Source organism: Sinocyclocheilus rhinocerous, unplaced genomic scaffold, assembly GCF_001515625.1.
Source record: "Sinocyclocheilus rhinocerous isolate Xijiao unplaced genomic scaffold, SAMN03320098_v1.1 scaffold12, whole genome shotgun sequence".
Classification (NCBI taxonomy): domain Eukaryota; kingdom Metazoa; phylum Chordata; class Actinopteri; order Cypriniformes; family Cyprinidae; genus Sinocyclocheilus; species Sinocyclocheilus rhinocerous.
The window spans coordinates 502693-519644 of record NW_015626394.1 but is presented as its reverse complement, the minus strand read 5'-3'; the positions used below and the strand labels follow the sequence as shown (position 1 = coordinate 519644).

General features: G+C 37.5%; 1 protein-coding gene across 1 annotated transcript in view; it reads right to left on the bottom strand.

Moving 5' to 3' along the window:
• adcy5 (adenylate cyclase 5) overlaps positions 1-16952 on the bottom strand; it is a 91557-nt gene that overhangs the window by 72380 nt on the left and 2225 nt on the right. Inside the window, exon 2 of the mRNA XM_016520241.1 lies at positions 15905-16820. Within this exon, the coding sequence (XP_016375727.1) occupies positions 15905-16820 (916 nt within the window). The remainder of the gene's footprint in view (positions 1-15904; positions 16821-16952) is intronic.

Here is a 16952-nt window from a genome sequence, read left to right as displayed (position 1 = left end):
GAGAGCTTGATGGGGCGACGCGGAATGAAAAAGTTTTTCAGGAGTCACGGCAGTAGAGGCGGCGCAACTATAACGACATGTGAATAATCCCGCCCACTCTAAAGCGGTACTAAACTGCAGTGGATATGCAAACTGAGCTGAGCAGAGTCGTACCACGCAGTGGAAAAGCGCCATAACTAACTAACTAAATAAATAAATAAATGCACTTTTGATTTGGTACTCTGACAAAAAACAGAATTACATACAATACTTTTAAATTACGCACGAGTAAATTAAAATGACACACAAATGCTTTGAATTACGTACGATTATTTTTGACAGCGATTTTATTCCATAGAAAAGCGCCATAACTAACTAACTAACTAAATAAATAAATGCACTTTTGATTTGGTGGAAAACCGCCACATGATCCCATGTTGGCTTTAAAAAATTATATTTAGGTCTTGGCCTTTTGTGCATAAGCTGAGTGAGAATTATGCAATATATTGATCAGAAAATGCTTTGAAAGTACTTGAAGCATTTTTTGCCATGCTACGTGAGTTACTGTTCCATGGCACATACTAAACTAATCCAAGCTACCATGTGAGATCTAATTTAGACCATAATATATTCATATACCAGGTCTAAGAAACCGTGGCCTTGTTTGAGTCACCTGGTTATGGTCACCCTGTGATTAGCACAAATATCGTGTTATATTAACAAGCATATGGGATCACAGAGTGAAGCCACAGCTAGACAGCTGGGATATTGTTTCCCTGGATGGAGCTGCTCTGGTCTTTCAGTGTGCCACAAATGCTCGCTGTTGTATTCATGGAATTCACAAAGCTCAGTGCTTGGATCCAAATAACAGCTGTTACTGATACATATGAGAAACCCGTGAACCTCGCTTTGTTTTGTCCAGCCTAATCACTTAAGGCAAACTGGGGGGAAAAAAGCTGCAAGCAGAGGCAAATAGGAGCGAGATGAGAACATACGTCACAGGCTAACGCTCTTTAAACATGTCCCAGAGGACTGAGATGATGAGGTCATCAATTTTCCACTTTGTTTAAATGCATCAGAGGTTTTGTTTTTTTTCCCCCCATGACTTTAAATGGAGTGGTAAGAAACCCATTTGAGGCATGCTGAGTGCTACAGTAGTGTATGTGTGAATCATAGCATTACACAAATTCTGCACATTTCTTCTCACATTTGCCGAGTTAATAATGGTGTTAAAATCTTCAGAATTCTGTGGAATGATTTAAATATGGTAACGTGTTAAACAGAGGTAGGAGTATTTACACTCTTAACTGCAAACATTATTAAATAGGCAAAATATTTAGCAAATGAACACAAAAAAAAAAGAACTTTGTGGACATCATTGTGGACAGAGCTTTCTGTGGATTTCTGCATGCAGATTTTTTTGCAGGCCTAGTCATTTAGAGCACAGGGTAACAGCAGAATCCGCAACACTGCATATGTCTAGGCTATATTTGGTAACATAATGAGTAAGCTTTATCACATCCATGTAAAGTATTACAGAACCGACAGGAGGAAAATGAGCCTTTATCAGCTTATCTTGTAAAGTTAAGAAATGATCAGAAATAGCTTGTCTTAAATAGGCATTACAGCTTGAAGGGATAGTTCACCCATCACATTTCTAACATCATTTACTAACCCTCATGTCAATCCAAATCTGTATGCCTTTCTTGAAAGTCTTGGGGAAAAAACGAATCAGTGGATTTGGTTCAGAAAAATTAATGATTTCCATTAATATAGTGCACAATTTCTATGGAACACTTGATATATTTTAGTGCATTCATGTCCTTTTTGAAGCTTGCAAGCTTTAGTGCCCCTTTGAAATTGCACAAAAAAAGCATGAAAAATGGTCTTCAGATACAGGTTTGAAACGATAAGAGCGTGAGAATGATGACAAAATGTTCATTTTTGAGTGAACTATCCCTTTAAATCATCTTTGCTGCATTCCTCAAGTGCTTCAGGTCTATGCTTCAGAGAAATGCTGTCATGATGGGGGTCCTGGGGCTGTCAGCTGGGGCTTGCCATAAAATTATAGTTATGAGATATTCCATGTCTCTCTCTCAGGATGTAGACTTAGAGCTGGAGAACTTCTTCATGCCTGCTTGCCACAGTCACACTGAACGTCTGTGTTCCCGGAGGCAGAGCATAGGACCTTAGCATACTCAGACCAATAGCATACTTAAGGACCTTTAGGGCTGGTCCATCTGCTCCAAATGGGACTCTTATTTATCCGTCTGATATTAACAGAGTAGAACTAAACCTAAAAAAGCTGTGTTCATTGATAACCGAAACGTATGTGGATTCACATTTCAATTACTTCAAATTCAATTACAGTTTGCTGACAAGTTTGTAGAGGTATACTATAAAAGAAGATCCTGAATTGAAAACCATACGCCTCAGTACTCTTCACAAACACAAGAAGCACAAAGCAAGCCTTTACTGGCACTTTAGAGATATTAAGAACTAATTAAACTTGGAAATTCCAAAAACTGCAACTGTAAAACCTGGGCACAAAAAAAGAAAATACTTACTTTTTGTGCCTTGTTTTTAATTAAGAAAGACATGAATATTGCACACAGGCAAATTAATCAACTACAGGCTAGATGTAGTTCTTGCTTATGAAGCCCTGAAACACTAAAATGCACCATGTAGTTTTCTACATGGGCTAATAAATCTACTTTTTTTTTTTTTAATCAGACACATTATACATGTTTTTTGTCGTAAAGCGCCAATGTTACAATCTACATTTATTCAAATGTTCATACAAACAAGGAAACATACTGCTTACTTTAAATGTGTTAAATTTAAGCTTTGTGGCATAAAAATTAAGCAAAATTACTTCAGTGTCAGTCCATTAAAGGGATAGTTCACCCAAAAATGAAAATTCTGTCATTAGTTACTCCCCCTCATGTCGTTCCAAACCCGTAAGACCTTCGTTCATCTTCAGAACACAAATTAAAATATCTTTGATGAAATCCGAGAGCTTTCTGAACAGACAGCAAGGGTCCTTCCATGTTCAAGGCCCAGAAAGGTACCAAGAACATCGACAAAATAGTCCATGTGACATCAGTGGTTCAACCGTAATTTTATGGAGCTATATAATACTTTGTGCGCATAAAACAAAAATAATGACTTTATTCAACAATTCTTCTCCAAGGAGTTACCATCTACCGCCATTATCGAGAGTAACACGTCGCATGCTACAGTATAAAGCAAGTTTTGATGACTTTCCTATTTTTCAAAAAAAAGTTTAAAATCTAAATAAATAAATAAATAGTAGGCGTGTTCAAATTTTTGACTGGTAGTGTATAAGAAAGGGAACTGACCAACAGTGTTTTGGCCTAAACTTTCCCATTGGGATTGACTGGGCTGAGATTACAGAATATTTTTTACAACCATCTAGACATGTGATTTGTTAAAAATGGTTTCAGATTCTCCAGAGACACCAAAACTGAGTGTGGGAGTCTAAAAGCTATGGGAGAGCAAACTTCAGTCTCTGAAAACATGGAGTTTCACGTGTGAAGCTTTGACATTACTTAAAATAATAAAACAATAACATAATTAAAATAATAACATTTTAAAAGTTTTCAAAATTACACACAAAGCCTCCAGCCCACACATACTTTCTCAAGCCCGTTTTGGAAGCAAGAGAAATGAAGAATGAACCCCTCTCCATGCTGCTGATGACATTCTCTAGTTAGCATCATATGACCCCTTTAATAAAAAAATAAATATATAGAATAAAATATATATATAAAAAATGTACAAAATATATTAATGTTATATTTCTTAATAAAAGAAGTTACTAATTTACATCTTTCAAAAGCACCATATGCTGCTGCGTGGGTTAATTTCAGCAAGGTAATTTCCAAGATTACAATGGCATAGCAAGGTTAAACATCAGAGATGCTGTGGACACATCTAAAAAGCATCCATCAGCTTCTACTAGTTTCCTCCCTCACGTTACTTCACAGAGTGAGGAATAGCAGTCTAAAGTACGTAATGTAGCCTACTTTTCTACGATTTCTGCCTGAGGAACAGCGTCTCTTGTGCGGATTGTGCTTTCAACATTTTATTATCAAACATTTCCCGCAATTTAGCAACAGTAAAGACGGCATCTTACAACAATCACCGATTGATCTGATTCTGACGTTAAGTTTGGGTTTTAGGGAGGAACGAATGCGCACCGCTGTGAAGGGAAAGAAGTTGCGCAAGACGAAATGCATCTAGTTTTTAATAGCTTTACCTCATGTCTTCTTTTGTATAATCCTTAGAAGCCAAAATCGAAATAAAAAAATTAAATCAGCTTAATATAACAGCCACAGGCCTAAAGTGTAAGCAGATGTTTGAATGTTTAGTTCTCTCTTCTATCATAATTAAACAGGGCTTTCATGTTGCGCGTGCTGAAGCTCCTCCGCTTGAGCGCGATCTCTTCTGAATTGCTAATAGCAATAATGCATCATAGACAAATGTTTGAAAAACAGCTGGCGACTCTGGTGAGATAGAATTTGCAAGATAATGTATATATAGCAATAATAAATGTAAGTGTGTTTTATTCATTTCTCCAGTACCGATAGCAGAACCGTTAACGTCAGAGCTTATCGATACTCCGGTCTTTCATAATTTAGCCCCGGGACCGATTAAATACTGGGTTTCGGTACCCATCTCTACTCCAGACCTTTATAAACAAGGCAAATTATAAAAGGTTTTCTTATGACTGAATAGTTGACTAGTACTCCTGACTAGTCATGTGGTTCCCTATACTCTAGTGGAATTATAAAATGGCTTTGCCATCAACACTACAAAATATAATTGTCAACCGTAAAGATCATAAATGTTCATCTAGCAAACAGCAGGTGTTACGAGGTACATCCAACTAAACCTCCTTTTTAGCAGAGTGATGGAATTCATGGCATGCAAATCAGTTTCTTTAAAGCCATCAAGGCATAATCTCTTATATTTTCTATAAATATTAATCCAGCTGGATGATAAAAAAAAAGAGGAGGGAGAAAACGTACAATCAAGGCAATGGGTAGCAAAAGCTCACATTAAATTTTCATCACAGCAGTTTGAGATGAGAAAGAGCTTGGCCTTTCTTCTCTCCCACTGAGGGAGCTGGGTCATTCATCCATGTTGCAAACCACATCCGAGCAATTCCACATGCAAAAATATTATGTTATAAAATATGTTATAAAAACATTAGCGAAGAATTTGAATACTTTTTAAAGTAAACATAAATGTAAAATAAAATAAAAAAACATTTGACATGAAAAATAATGTATCCACAGCCACAATATTGGCTTGGGATTGCATACTTTATCTGCACAGTAAAAATAAATAAATAAATATCTTACATTTACAGTGAAAAACTGGCAGCTGTGGTTGCCAGAAATTCACCATAAAATAAAAATACTGTGAAAATGGTGCCTGTATATTTTATATACAACTTATAACCACATATTTCATGAAGTAATATGTTAATATACCAAGCTGCTTGAATTACCAAAGTCTGCTTTTTACTTTAAAATGTACTGATAACCACCATAGCAATACAGGTGACAATAGAAACCCTCCTGATGAATCAGAGTTGATCATCAGAATCAGAATCAGAAGGAGCTTTATTACCAAGTATGTTTACACGCACAAGGAATTTGACTTGGCGCCAAGAGCTTTCAGTGCAGAAGAAAGTACACACATAGTGCAAACATACATTAAGTGGCCTGTCTAAAACATGGCTTGTACAGTATACTATATATACACAGTAGATGGTGCACAAACACCCAACACCATAAGAGTAACACACGACATTAAAATAATGCAATAAACTAAATAGCATAAAATGCAACACAAAACATCACCTTAACAAAAAGTAGGGATTTTCATTATATGGTAAATCATAGTTTTTACTTAAAAAAAAAAAAAAACATAATGCAATGTTAAACCATATAAGATTTTTATTGTACATGGTAAAGTAACTTTTTGATGTAGCATTTACTACATATATTTAACACTGTATAAATGTGCATTTAATCATTTAAAAAAAAACTATTTAAAAAAATAGAAATAATGAGTTTTTAATATTATGTAGGATTAATAATAAAATGTACTAAATGTACTACCACTCAATGTAACTTTTTTTTCTGATCTGGTTTGTCCACTGAACCTTTTATTCCAGTGACATTTTCAATCCTGGGGCCAGTTGCATAAACATAGCCACTATGTTGAGACTGTGTCTTATGAGCTAGTTTGACCAATTAGCAGTTAGCCAAGAGATAATCAGTCTCACTTTTCTGATTAAAATTGGGCCAATCTACATTTTAGTAACTGACTTTAAACAGTTATGACCAGTATAGAAGAAAACAAATTAGATGGCTAACTTTTTAAGACTAGTCTAAGCGATTTATGCAACCGGCGGCTGGTCCTGAAGACTCATTTTGTATGCATCTCTTGTTTCTACCTGATTCAAATCATCAGCTCTTCAGCAGAGAGCTCATGGTGGGTGCAGTAAAGTCATCTTGACGCATATCTCAGCTCATAACTTCTAAAGCCAGAAGGGTGTTTATTACACCTTTTCTAGTAAAAGTATGTCAAGAAACACGTTACATCTCACCTCAACAGCAAGCAACTGCTAGAGTGAGAAGCAAATCCCTGAAATCTTTGTGACATCAAACTCGAAATCTGTTCCTTAGTCACTAAAACCTAGTTATTTACAAAACAATGGCATCTGTTATGTGGGTGAGCCTATTATTAATTATTTTATTTTTTAATTTTATAGCATCTCCTAAGACTGAATAAGGCAGTCAAGAGGTTTTTCCACACATCAGGGATTGTTTTGCCATACATGATGCTCATAAGTAAATCATTAGTAATAAGTGTGTATGTGTAATATATATATAAAATACACATACGCACATATTACTAATATATATATATATAACACAAATTAATTGGTGTTCTCTGTCTGGTTTCATAAGCAAGAATATTTCGTTATTATTATTATTATTAGAAATAATCTCATCATACCTCTGCAAAGGATCAATTATTTTCAAGCCAGGGTTGCTGTAAATGGAAGCATAACAACAACTGTCAACCATCCACTTCTTTTAAATGTAATTAGATTAGATGTAGTCCACTGAATATTTACATTTCTAACCCTGAAAGTGGAGAGCGCATATACAAATCTGATTTGATCTTTCCTGACCAGATAAAATCACCTCACACAGAAAAGGACACAGCAGCAACAACGATAAGCAAATAACAGTTCATTTTATATCAAAATGATTTGAATATAGGCAGAAGAGGTCATTTGCCTGACACTTATAGAAGCATATTGAGTTTCCCTTCCTTGAAAGTGGAGAGAGAGAGAGAATATGAATTGTTACTTTGCTCTCAGAGGAATGGAAAAAATCAGTACAGTTCATACTCCTCAAACATTTTGCAAGTAAATGTAGCCTAAATTTCTCACGTAAAACCTAATGATCTGGAATAACTTGAATCACACTCTTCTTTTGCTCTGCATTAGTGAAGTAGCGGATAGAAACGTGGTTATCACATCTGAGTGTTTCACTGACTAGCCATATGTTCCTTTTGACTTTGTGTCATTTCCTGGATCTTTGCCTGTCAGAGCTCTTTGAGCTGTGCTACAGAGCTAAATTCTTTCAATAACATAATTTCACTAATAATTTGTGGAATATATTTTGCCCACAAAAAAAGTTTGAATGTTTCCCACACCCTCTGTATGTAAAACATTGAGAGAAATGGCTTATTCCTGATTACAATGCAAAAAGGAACATGACAACAAGGCCAGTTGGCTTCCCTCCAGTATCCTTTTACATCAGTGACAGAGCTATGGAAAGGGCTTGGACAACTTTTGAAGACTGTTCAGGGACCTGTCGGTGAAAATGAGCAATGATGCAAACATTGGCTTAGGGACCTATTATTTATTTCTAGAGAGAAGATGGCATCTGCTTCGGATCACACTAAATGACTTACTATAACAAAATTATAACTATAACTGTTCAAGTTCATCAACTTTTGTCAACAATAAAAATGTTGAAAATTCAGTAATATACAAATATGGAACAGCACTTCTTATCTTTAGTTAACAATTACAAACTTAGAAGCCCAAGATTTTAACAATTAGAGAAATACACTTACATGGCATTAGCAAACAAATGGTACTATTTTGACTTCACCTTTAGATCATTTGGTTAAAAGTGATTGCAAAAATTGATCAAAAGTCGGTTTTAATTAAAGTCAGTTTACCTAAACTTAGGTTTGTCTAAATTCTTTTCATAAAGAAATGGATATCATTTTCAAATTTTAAACATTTAATAAATTACTTTTTGTAAAATATTAGCCTGAAAGGCCTGAACTTGCTTTGTTATTTTTCAGTATAATGCAAATATATTAATACACTGTTCAAAGTTTTGAAAATACTTTAATATGATACTTATGTATATTTAAAAAAAATAATAATACAATTAAAAATAAAAGTCAGAGTTGCATTTCATTTTGAGAACTGAAAACATGTGGTAATTAATGGCTTTCATTCTGCATAATACGTCTAGTAGAAAAAGACTATGCAGCTGTGAAAAATTAGGATTGAGAAGCTATAAATTTCTCGCTGTACCCCTTGTGTGCTTTTTAAAGATTTTTTGAAAAGAAAGCATTTAAGAGGGACGCTGAGATATTCGTGGGAATGATTGTAGAATTGCATGTTAGCTTTAGTGGGCCACTCACACAGCAGGTTGACACTAAAATTACATGAAAAACATGTTGACTATTACATTTTCCAGCCTGCCATGTACAATTATAAAATTTGTGTGTATACATGATTTGACACTATGTGGGAATAACTAACACAAAAAGTTTGTAGGCGGCAGCAAGGCCCATTTCTGAAAGCAAAGCAGAAAGAGATGGGTGACAAATGAAGGAGAAACAGAGGGTGTTTCTGCAATAAAAATAACATGCCGAGTTTGGTTTGAATCAGGATGCATTCCAAAGTCTCTACAGAAATAATCAGCTCCATACACAACACATTTCGCATTTATCTTGTGTGAGAACATTACAGATTATAATAGTGGTTGCTATATAATAATACAACAATAGAAATGAAAAGTTCTCCTGTGTGTCAATATTAAAGTAATCCAAATCCTCTGTTAATTTCATGTAATTCAACAACGGAAGAGTTTTGAGAACTGAAAATGTGCAATTTGAGGTGCCAATGTCATCACAATCACTGAGTGAAGTTCATAAGAAAACATGGAAAATATTTTGAAGATGATCATAAAGTTACTCAACCAAGTGGGTCGGCAGAGATGGTTTACTCCAAGATGCACTCCTGCCTTTTAACCACCTGATGTACATTTGCAAATAAAATCCAGGTTTGAATCAGGATGCATTCCAAAGTCTCTACAGAAATAATCAGCTCCATACACAACACATTTCGCATTTATCTTGTGTGAGAACATTACAGATTATAATAGTGGTTGCTATATAATAATACAACAATAGAAATGAAAAGTTCTCCTGTGTGTCAATATTAAAGTAATCCAAATCCTCTGTTAATTTCATGTAATTCAACAACGGAAGAGTTTTGAGAACTGAAAATGTGCAATTTGAGGTGCCAATGTCATCGCAATCACTGAGTGAATTTCATAAGAAAACATGGAAAATATTTTGAAGATGATCATAAAGTTATCAACCAAGTGGGTCGGCAGAGATGGTTTACTCCAAGATGCACTCCTGCCTTTTAACCATCTGATGTACATTTGCAAATAAAATCCAAGCACATGGGATCATCTGGAAGCATCATGAGAACAGCAGAAATCTAACATGCTTTCTGCTCTCATTTAGGGTGTAATTTCATAAGCACTAGAAGCACCAAAAACGCAACTGCAAAATTCGTTTAAAAGCATCATTTTTCTTAAACACTTCAACAAAATCAATCTACTAATATGTATGATATACTAACACACTATTGTTCATAAATTTAGGGTTGGTAAGAATTTTTTTATGTTTTAGAAGGAAGTCTCTTATGCTCGCCAAGGCTTTATTTATTTGATCAAACATTCAGTAACAGAGTGTCACATGATCATTGTAATGTGCTGATTTGGTGCTAAGGATGTAAGGCTACGTTCACACTGTCAATTTTTGGGATTGACAACCGCATTTTCTTTACAGGTGTGAGTCTCGAAATGTCCCGTTCACACAGCAGCTTACAGTTGTGTTCAGAATACTGTCTGTATGAACATGCAACAGGAGTCAAGCCCGTATTCCTTACCAGTAACCATAGCGACAGTGACCAAAGTAAAATCAAAGATGGCGACGTCCATAAAACTGAAAGTCTTATCACTTTCTGACACTACAAGAGTCCAATCAAGCCTCGAGTTCATCTGTCAAATCTTCATTAAAGGGGTCATATAATGCGATTTCAAGTTTTCCTTTCTCTTTGAAGTGTTACAAGGGTGGAGAGCGGAGTATTTGCGTCGCGTGCAGAACACAAAACTGACGGGAGCGGCTCCGGTGGAAAACTGACGGGATCTAAAAATTTCAGGTGACAGACACGCAGCTCATTTCTCCGTCGTCACTGTAAGTTACCGAAAACACACATGAAAACACGTAACACACGTTAGACACGCGTTTGTGCAGCAGAGCGGCTCCCTCTCGCACTGTATGACGTGACAGACAACTAGTTGTCCAGTCCTGTTCCGTTCACACAGCGTGTGTTTTCCGAGAATGCAGTTGTGAGTCCTGAAAATTTACAGGTGTGAGTTCGGTTACAGAATGCGGTTGTCACACCCGTAAATAACCGAACTGTGTGTGAACGTAACCGTATTAAGAACTAAAATACAGCACTGACAACCGTATTCTGTTGCTGTGTGAACGTGGCCTAAGTGTCTTTACTGCCATAAAGTTTGTTTCATCATCTGAAAAGATTTGGAAAAATGTGGCATTACATTACTTGCTCACCAATGGATCCTCTGCAGTGAATGGGTGCCGTCAGAATGGGAGTTCAAACAGTTGATAAAAACAAAATAATTTACAAGTAATCTGCATGACTCTTGAGAAAAAAGTGACAAGCTGCATGTTTGTAAAAAAAAACTAATCACTCATTAAGGCATTTTAACTTTAAACTATCACTTCTGTCCAAAATACAAGTCCATCATCCATAACTCTTCCTCCAGTCAGTGTTTAAAAAATAAATAAATAAATAAACAAACAAGTCCTCCCCTGTTGTCTGCTCGCATCAAAATCCACCAACATATTTGTTTAGAACCGTTTTCGCTTGTAAATGATGCTTGATGTGCATAATACTCTCCTAATTCAGACAACTTTTTCACCAGAGAAAAGCAATATTATGGATAGAGGACTCGTATTTTAGCCGGAAGCAACACTTCGAAGTTAAAAACTTTCTAATGATGGATTTGTTTATTACAAACTCACAGCAACTCTTCCTCCAGTCAGTGTTTAAAAAATAAATAAATAAACAAACAAGTCCTCCCCTGTTGTCTGCTCGCATCAAAATCCACCAACATATTTGTTTAGAACCGTTTTCGCTTGTAAATGATGCTTGATGTGCATAATACTCTCCTAATCCAGACAACTTTTTCACCAGAGAAACCCAATATTATGGATAGAGGACTCGTATTTTAGCCGAAAGCAACACTTCGAAGTTAAAAACTTTCTAATGATGGATTTGTTTATTACAAACTCACAGCTTTTTACTTCACAAGATGTTAATTGATGAACTTATTGTTTGAACTTTCAATGTGATGGCACCCATTCACTGCAGAGGATCAAATGATGCTAAATTTGGTCCAAATCTGTTTCGAAGATAAAACAAACTCATCTACTTCTTGGATGGCCTGAGGGGGAGTACATTTTCAGCGAATTTTCATTTTTGGGTGAACTATTTCATTAATGCAATAGAAAAAAAATGTTAAACAAACTATGATAAATAAACCATCACAGCTTATAGTTGAAGAGTGGAATGTTTATGAAGTGCCTCAAAATGTGGTTCCTAATAATAAGACACCTAATACAAGCCATAGACTGAAGCAACCGTTTAAGAGAGTTGCGGGCAGCCACCCACACATATCGGAGCTTGATTACCCTCAGGTCTACCTTGACAACAGGAAAAACAATGCAAGGTGGGAGTGAAGAAGAGGGAGTGAAGTAAAGACTCCCATCACCAAGGGCAGTTGTGCCTTAATTATCTCAATTTGAACCTCTAATGGTAAGATCGCACATTCAGTGGAGGTGGTTAAGAGATGAAAAGCAGGGGTCCTCTCACAGGGAAGCCCTGAGTGCTTCTGGATGGTGTTTGTGAGAACAGGCCTTGGTTGCTAAGATGCAAGAAACACAATTGAGGGTCTGCACTCATAAGGGACATGTCAGAGTTGGATCTTGAAAGGTAACACAAACTCACCCCTACGGCTGCATTATGGAGAGAGAAAAAACCTCCAAACTTTCCAGTGATTACACATATGGTTTTGAAACTTGTAAAGTCTTCTAGTAACCACGAAACTAAATCTGCAATAAGGCTGGTTGCCTACGACCTCACAATACAATACACACTGATACATAAATATATTAGTGACTGCTTCCTTTTGAAATGAAAACATACTTCCACATCCAGGAACTCATATTTCTGTATTAAAAAGCCTTTATTAGAGGGGTCACATATTTAAAACATCAACGCATGTCAACCCAAACAGGCACTTCTTCAGCACACTAATTTTTTTTTCTAAGTATAAATAAAATATTACTAAAGTTTGTTTTACAAGAAAATACTATTTCAGTCCTTCTACTTTAAAGGGGTCATATGACGTTGCTAAAAAGAACATGGTAAGGGGCGTTACATTTCCGACGTGTGCTTGTGGTGTTCGGCCAATCACAATGCACTGGGTCAGTTGGCCAATCAGAGCAGACTGCGCTTGTCAAAGGAGGGGGCTTTGTAGAAAACGAAGCGTTTGAGAGAGGCGGGGCATAGAGGACCTACAATAATGTACAGTATTTGAAAAATAATGTGTTTTTTGAACATTAAAGCATGTCAACATGTTCTGTTACACCAAATACACAAAATAATGATCTTTAAAAAAAGCATAATATGACCCCTTTAAAAAAGGAAGACGTGTTTAGTAGCATATCCGTTTTTTCTGCAAAATTTCACTGGTATCAGTCTACAACTGAAACGTGATATAATGTAAATTGATCACTCAGACAACGTAAATGTGCTGCACAAGTTGAGCAAAAGTTGACGGAGCATCAAAAGATCATCTGTGTGTGAGCATTAGTCCCAAGAGGTGGTGCTTTCTTCAGCATGCTGCTCTGCAGAGCACGTAGTCAGCCTGGCCTGGGGGAAGGTTAATGCTTCCATAGGGGTTGACTCTCAAAGGCAAATTAATAGCAGATCTTTCAAGAGGGACATGGAGGACATCTGTTTTGAATTCCAGTGGGTCTGCAGGTTACAGAGTGGGGCAATTGTGCCAGGCAGGACTCTGTCCACCTCCTCTATTTTCCCCCTAGGGGAAGCGTCTATGCTAGCTCCTCTAACTGGGTCCCACCTCTGGCTTTAATGAAGCACACAGGGGAAATGTAGCTGAAGATTGTGAACTGTCGATGATCTGTAAGACAATCCTGCAAAGCACCTTTGTATTCATTCACTTTAGGAAAAAGTATATGCCAGTACCTGTACATATGATTAAAGAAAGAAATCCTAAAAGTGTAATAAGATGGCTAACCTGGTACTGAACCCGGAACGGTCATTTAGATCTCATCTAAACACTAAGAGCGACCTGATTTCACCTTAGCCGGTGCTCCAGCCCCAAAACCTCTCATAAAAAGCAGCACCACTCATCACAGCCTGATGAAAGCTAGTCATCTATGAGAGCGCTCCTAAAACATCCTTCATTCCAGGATCTTTATAAAACAACAGTGAACTATTGGAGAGTCCTACTAGGTCCCATGTAAACAGAGAGAGATCTGATATGCTAAAGACAACAGCATTGTGTGGAAAGAGCAACAAACACAGCAGGCTGTTCCCACACACACACCATTCAAAGAGTCTGTGGTTTTAATGAAAATGAAAAAGGATTTTAAAACATTTACTATAAAATGTTTTATTAGTTGGAGGATTCAAAAGATTGTGAAATTCAACTGAGCAAAGCAGTTAAGTATAATGACAGCAGAGAGTATACATAACACATTCCGAAGGTTATGAAAAATACTGGCACTGATGAGAAATTTACAGTGTATATATTCAATGACTAATTAAAACTTAAATAATCAAAGGTTACCTTACACGTAGAGTTAGTCATTGTGACGATTATTAGATTTTTAGAGATGTAATTCTTTGTAATAAATCTATGAAGTCTTAAAGGTTATTTCAGAAATGTTTAATATTTATAAATTTAATAATTAAAAATAATCCAAAAATCAAGATTGCACCTTATTTGCACACATACATGCAGTTAAAATCTGTAAAGCAGTTATTAGTTTCCAGTAAAAGGTACCAAGTCACCCATAAACGGACAAAAACGGAAGCATTCACCATCTGATAAATCCATACACAGCCATTTAATAAAATACTTTAAAAGTGTGTGTTCAACTAAATCCAAGGCTTTGCTGAGAAAACAAAAGGGTGAATCATCATCAACTTTTGTCGCTTTCAGAACTGCAAGAACATCTAAGTGCTTTTCAAAAACAGACCTATAGTGCTGACTGATAGACAAACTCTTGCTGAACGGTTTGAGGTAACAAGGGATTTGCAATTCTTCTAAAGGGCTACTGAAATTCTCAGAACTAAAGCAAAAACTACAGAACTGAAAAATTACTACAGCAACTAGACAGTACAGTAAACTTCACTGACAGACATGTGACCAACAGCACTTTTGCCAATGCACTTTGTAATTAAAATACCTTTCAAAATGTTAACTTTTTGGCCATTGCACATATTATCTATGAACGTTACTTTTAAGCAACTAACACATTTGAGAATTTCCACTACGCACTAGCTAAACACGGGAAAGGAAAATACAAAACACGGAGAGGAGTTGGAGCGGAGTGATTACGGAACACTTTGAATAGGTCAGTGGTTCCCAATCCTGATCCTGGAGAACCCCCAACACTGCACGGTTTTGGTGTCTCTCTTATCTGACACACACATTTGAGGTCTTGGAGTCTTCACTAATGAGCTGATGAGTTGAATCAGGTGTGTTTGAATAGGGAGACATCTAAAATGTGCAGTGTTGGGGGTTCTCCAGGACCAGGATTGGGAACCACTGGAATAGGTGAAGGTATAAATGTCTGTTGCTCCGATCCAGACTAGCTGTCAATCCCAGCGTTGATTATAGCTAAGTTTGATGCTTTGGCTTCTTTTGGAATTTTATCTGGCAGAGGAAAAATGTATATGAACTAAACACACTTTCTCATTATTAACTGCTGCAGTATCTCATGGAATTGTGCACATAACCAAATAGACTAATCACAGCCACGTGACGTACTGTACACTCTAAAAAATGCTGGGTTAAATACAACCCAGTGCTGGGTAAAATAGGGACAAACCCAGCAATTGGGTTGTTTTGAAAAATGCTGGGTTAAATATAACCCAGCGCTGGGTTAAGAAATAAACTGAAATATTGTAGGGTTGTTTTGACCCAGCGGTTGGGTTAAACATTTAGCCCAACCGCTGGGTCAAAACAACCCAATTGCTGGGTTTGTCCCTATTTTACCCAGCACTGGGTTGTATTTAACCTCGCATTTTTTAGAGTGTAGGCTACCTATGGTCAAATGACCATGTTGACAGTCTTGAGTGAGTGATAGATAGATAGATAGATAGATTTCAAGCAATAAAGCGATGAAAGCATATATGCACTGTACTCGCCTGTTTCCACAAAAAGACGTCCATTTCGTTTAACTTCCACGAGACCAGCACATGTATGGTAGACAGTATAATTCCAGTGATGACCGCTGCTCTCATCCGCACCGGCAGAAGTGTGTAAATGACATGGATGAAAAACACGGTCCACCAGATGCCTTCAGACGCGCTGCGCGGCTCCACGAGCAGCACACCGATCACCTGTACAGCCAGCACCACCAAAATGAGCACATAGCAAACTATCCACATGTGATCCTGATGGAAGCCGTTCCTGTTGCACACGACCATCAGCGTAAGAATGAGTAAGATTGCCGTGGAGAAAACCACCACGTAAGTGAGTCGATACACTCCTCCAGCGCAGTGGAACCCCAGCATCACCGCGCACACCAGCACCAGAACGGCCATGAGCATCGTCAAGCTGCTCTGGTTAAGTCGGAAGAAGTAACGCTGGTAAAGCCTCTCTAACTTCTCCGACTGGAACTTCTTAGATTTGAAAATCTGCATCAGGCCGTTGCAGCACGCGCTCATGGAAAAGTTCACTTCTGGCATGGGCTCCTCCTCTGGTTTGGACTTGGTTCTTCTGTCCTCCAAACCCAACTCCACGGACTTGGGTCTCACTTCTCCATCACGGTACCTCGGGGAAGATCTGTTATTGTTGCGACTCTCCTCCCCGTGTTCTTGCCAGGCAGACTTGGATCTGAAACTAACCCGGCTGACGGTGGTCGTGGCTCGGCCCGGTTGTCGCTCGAAGTCATCGTCCTCTCTCCACCGGCTGTTGGACCGTATGAGCTTTTTGCAGGAGGATCTGGCCGAGTATGGACATCCGTTCGCCACGGACTCAGACTCGCCCCAAGCGGATCTGTGCTCCGTCCCTCCCCTCAGTCCAGGAGCGCCAGCGCCGGGTGGGCTCACGCTGTTAGATCTGGACATGATCTCGATTACTACATGCAATATGACTTCAGGGTGCGAATTATAGGGAGTTAGACGTCCTAATTAACTCTCCGAAGGAGGTCAAAGAAAAAGGTCGTAGGTCTTACAAGTTTTGTTTTTACAT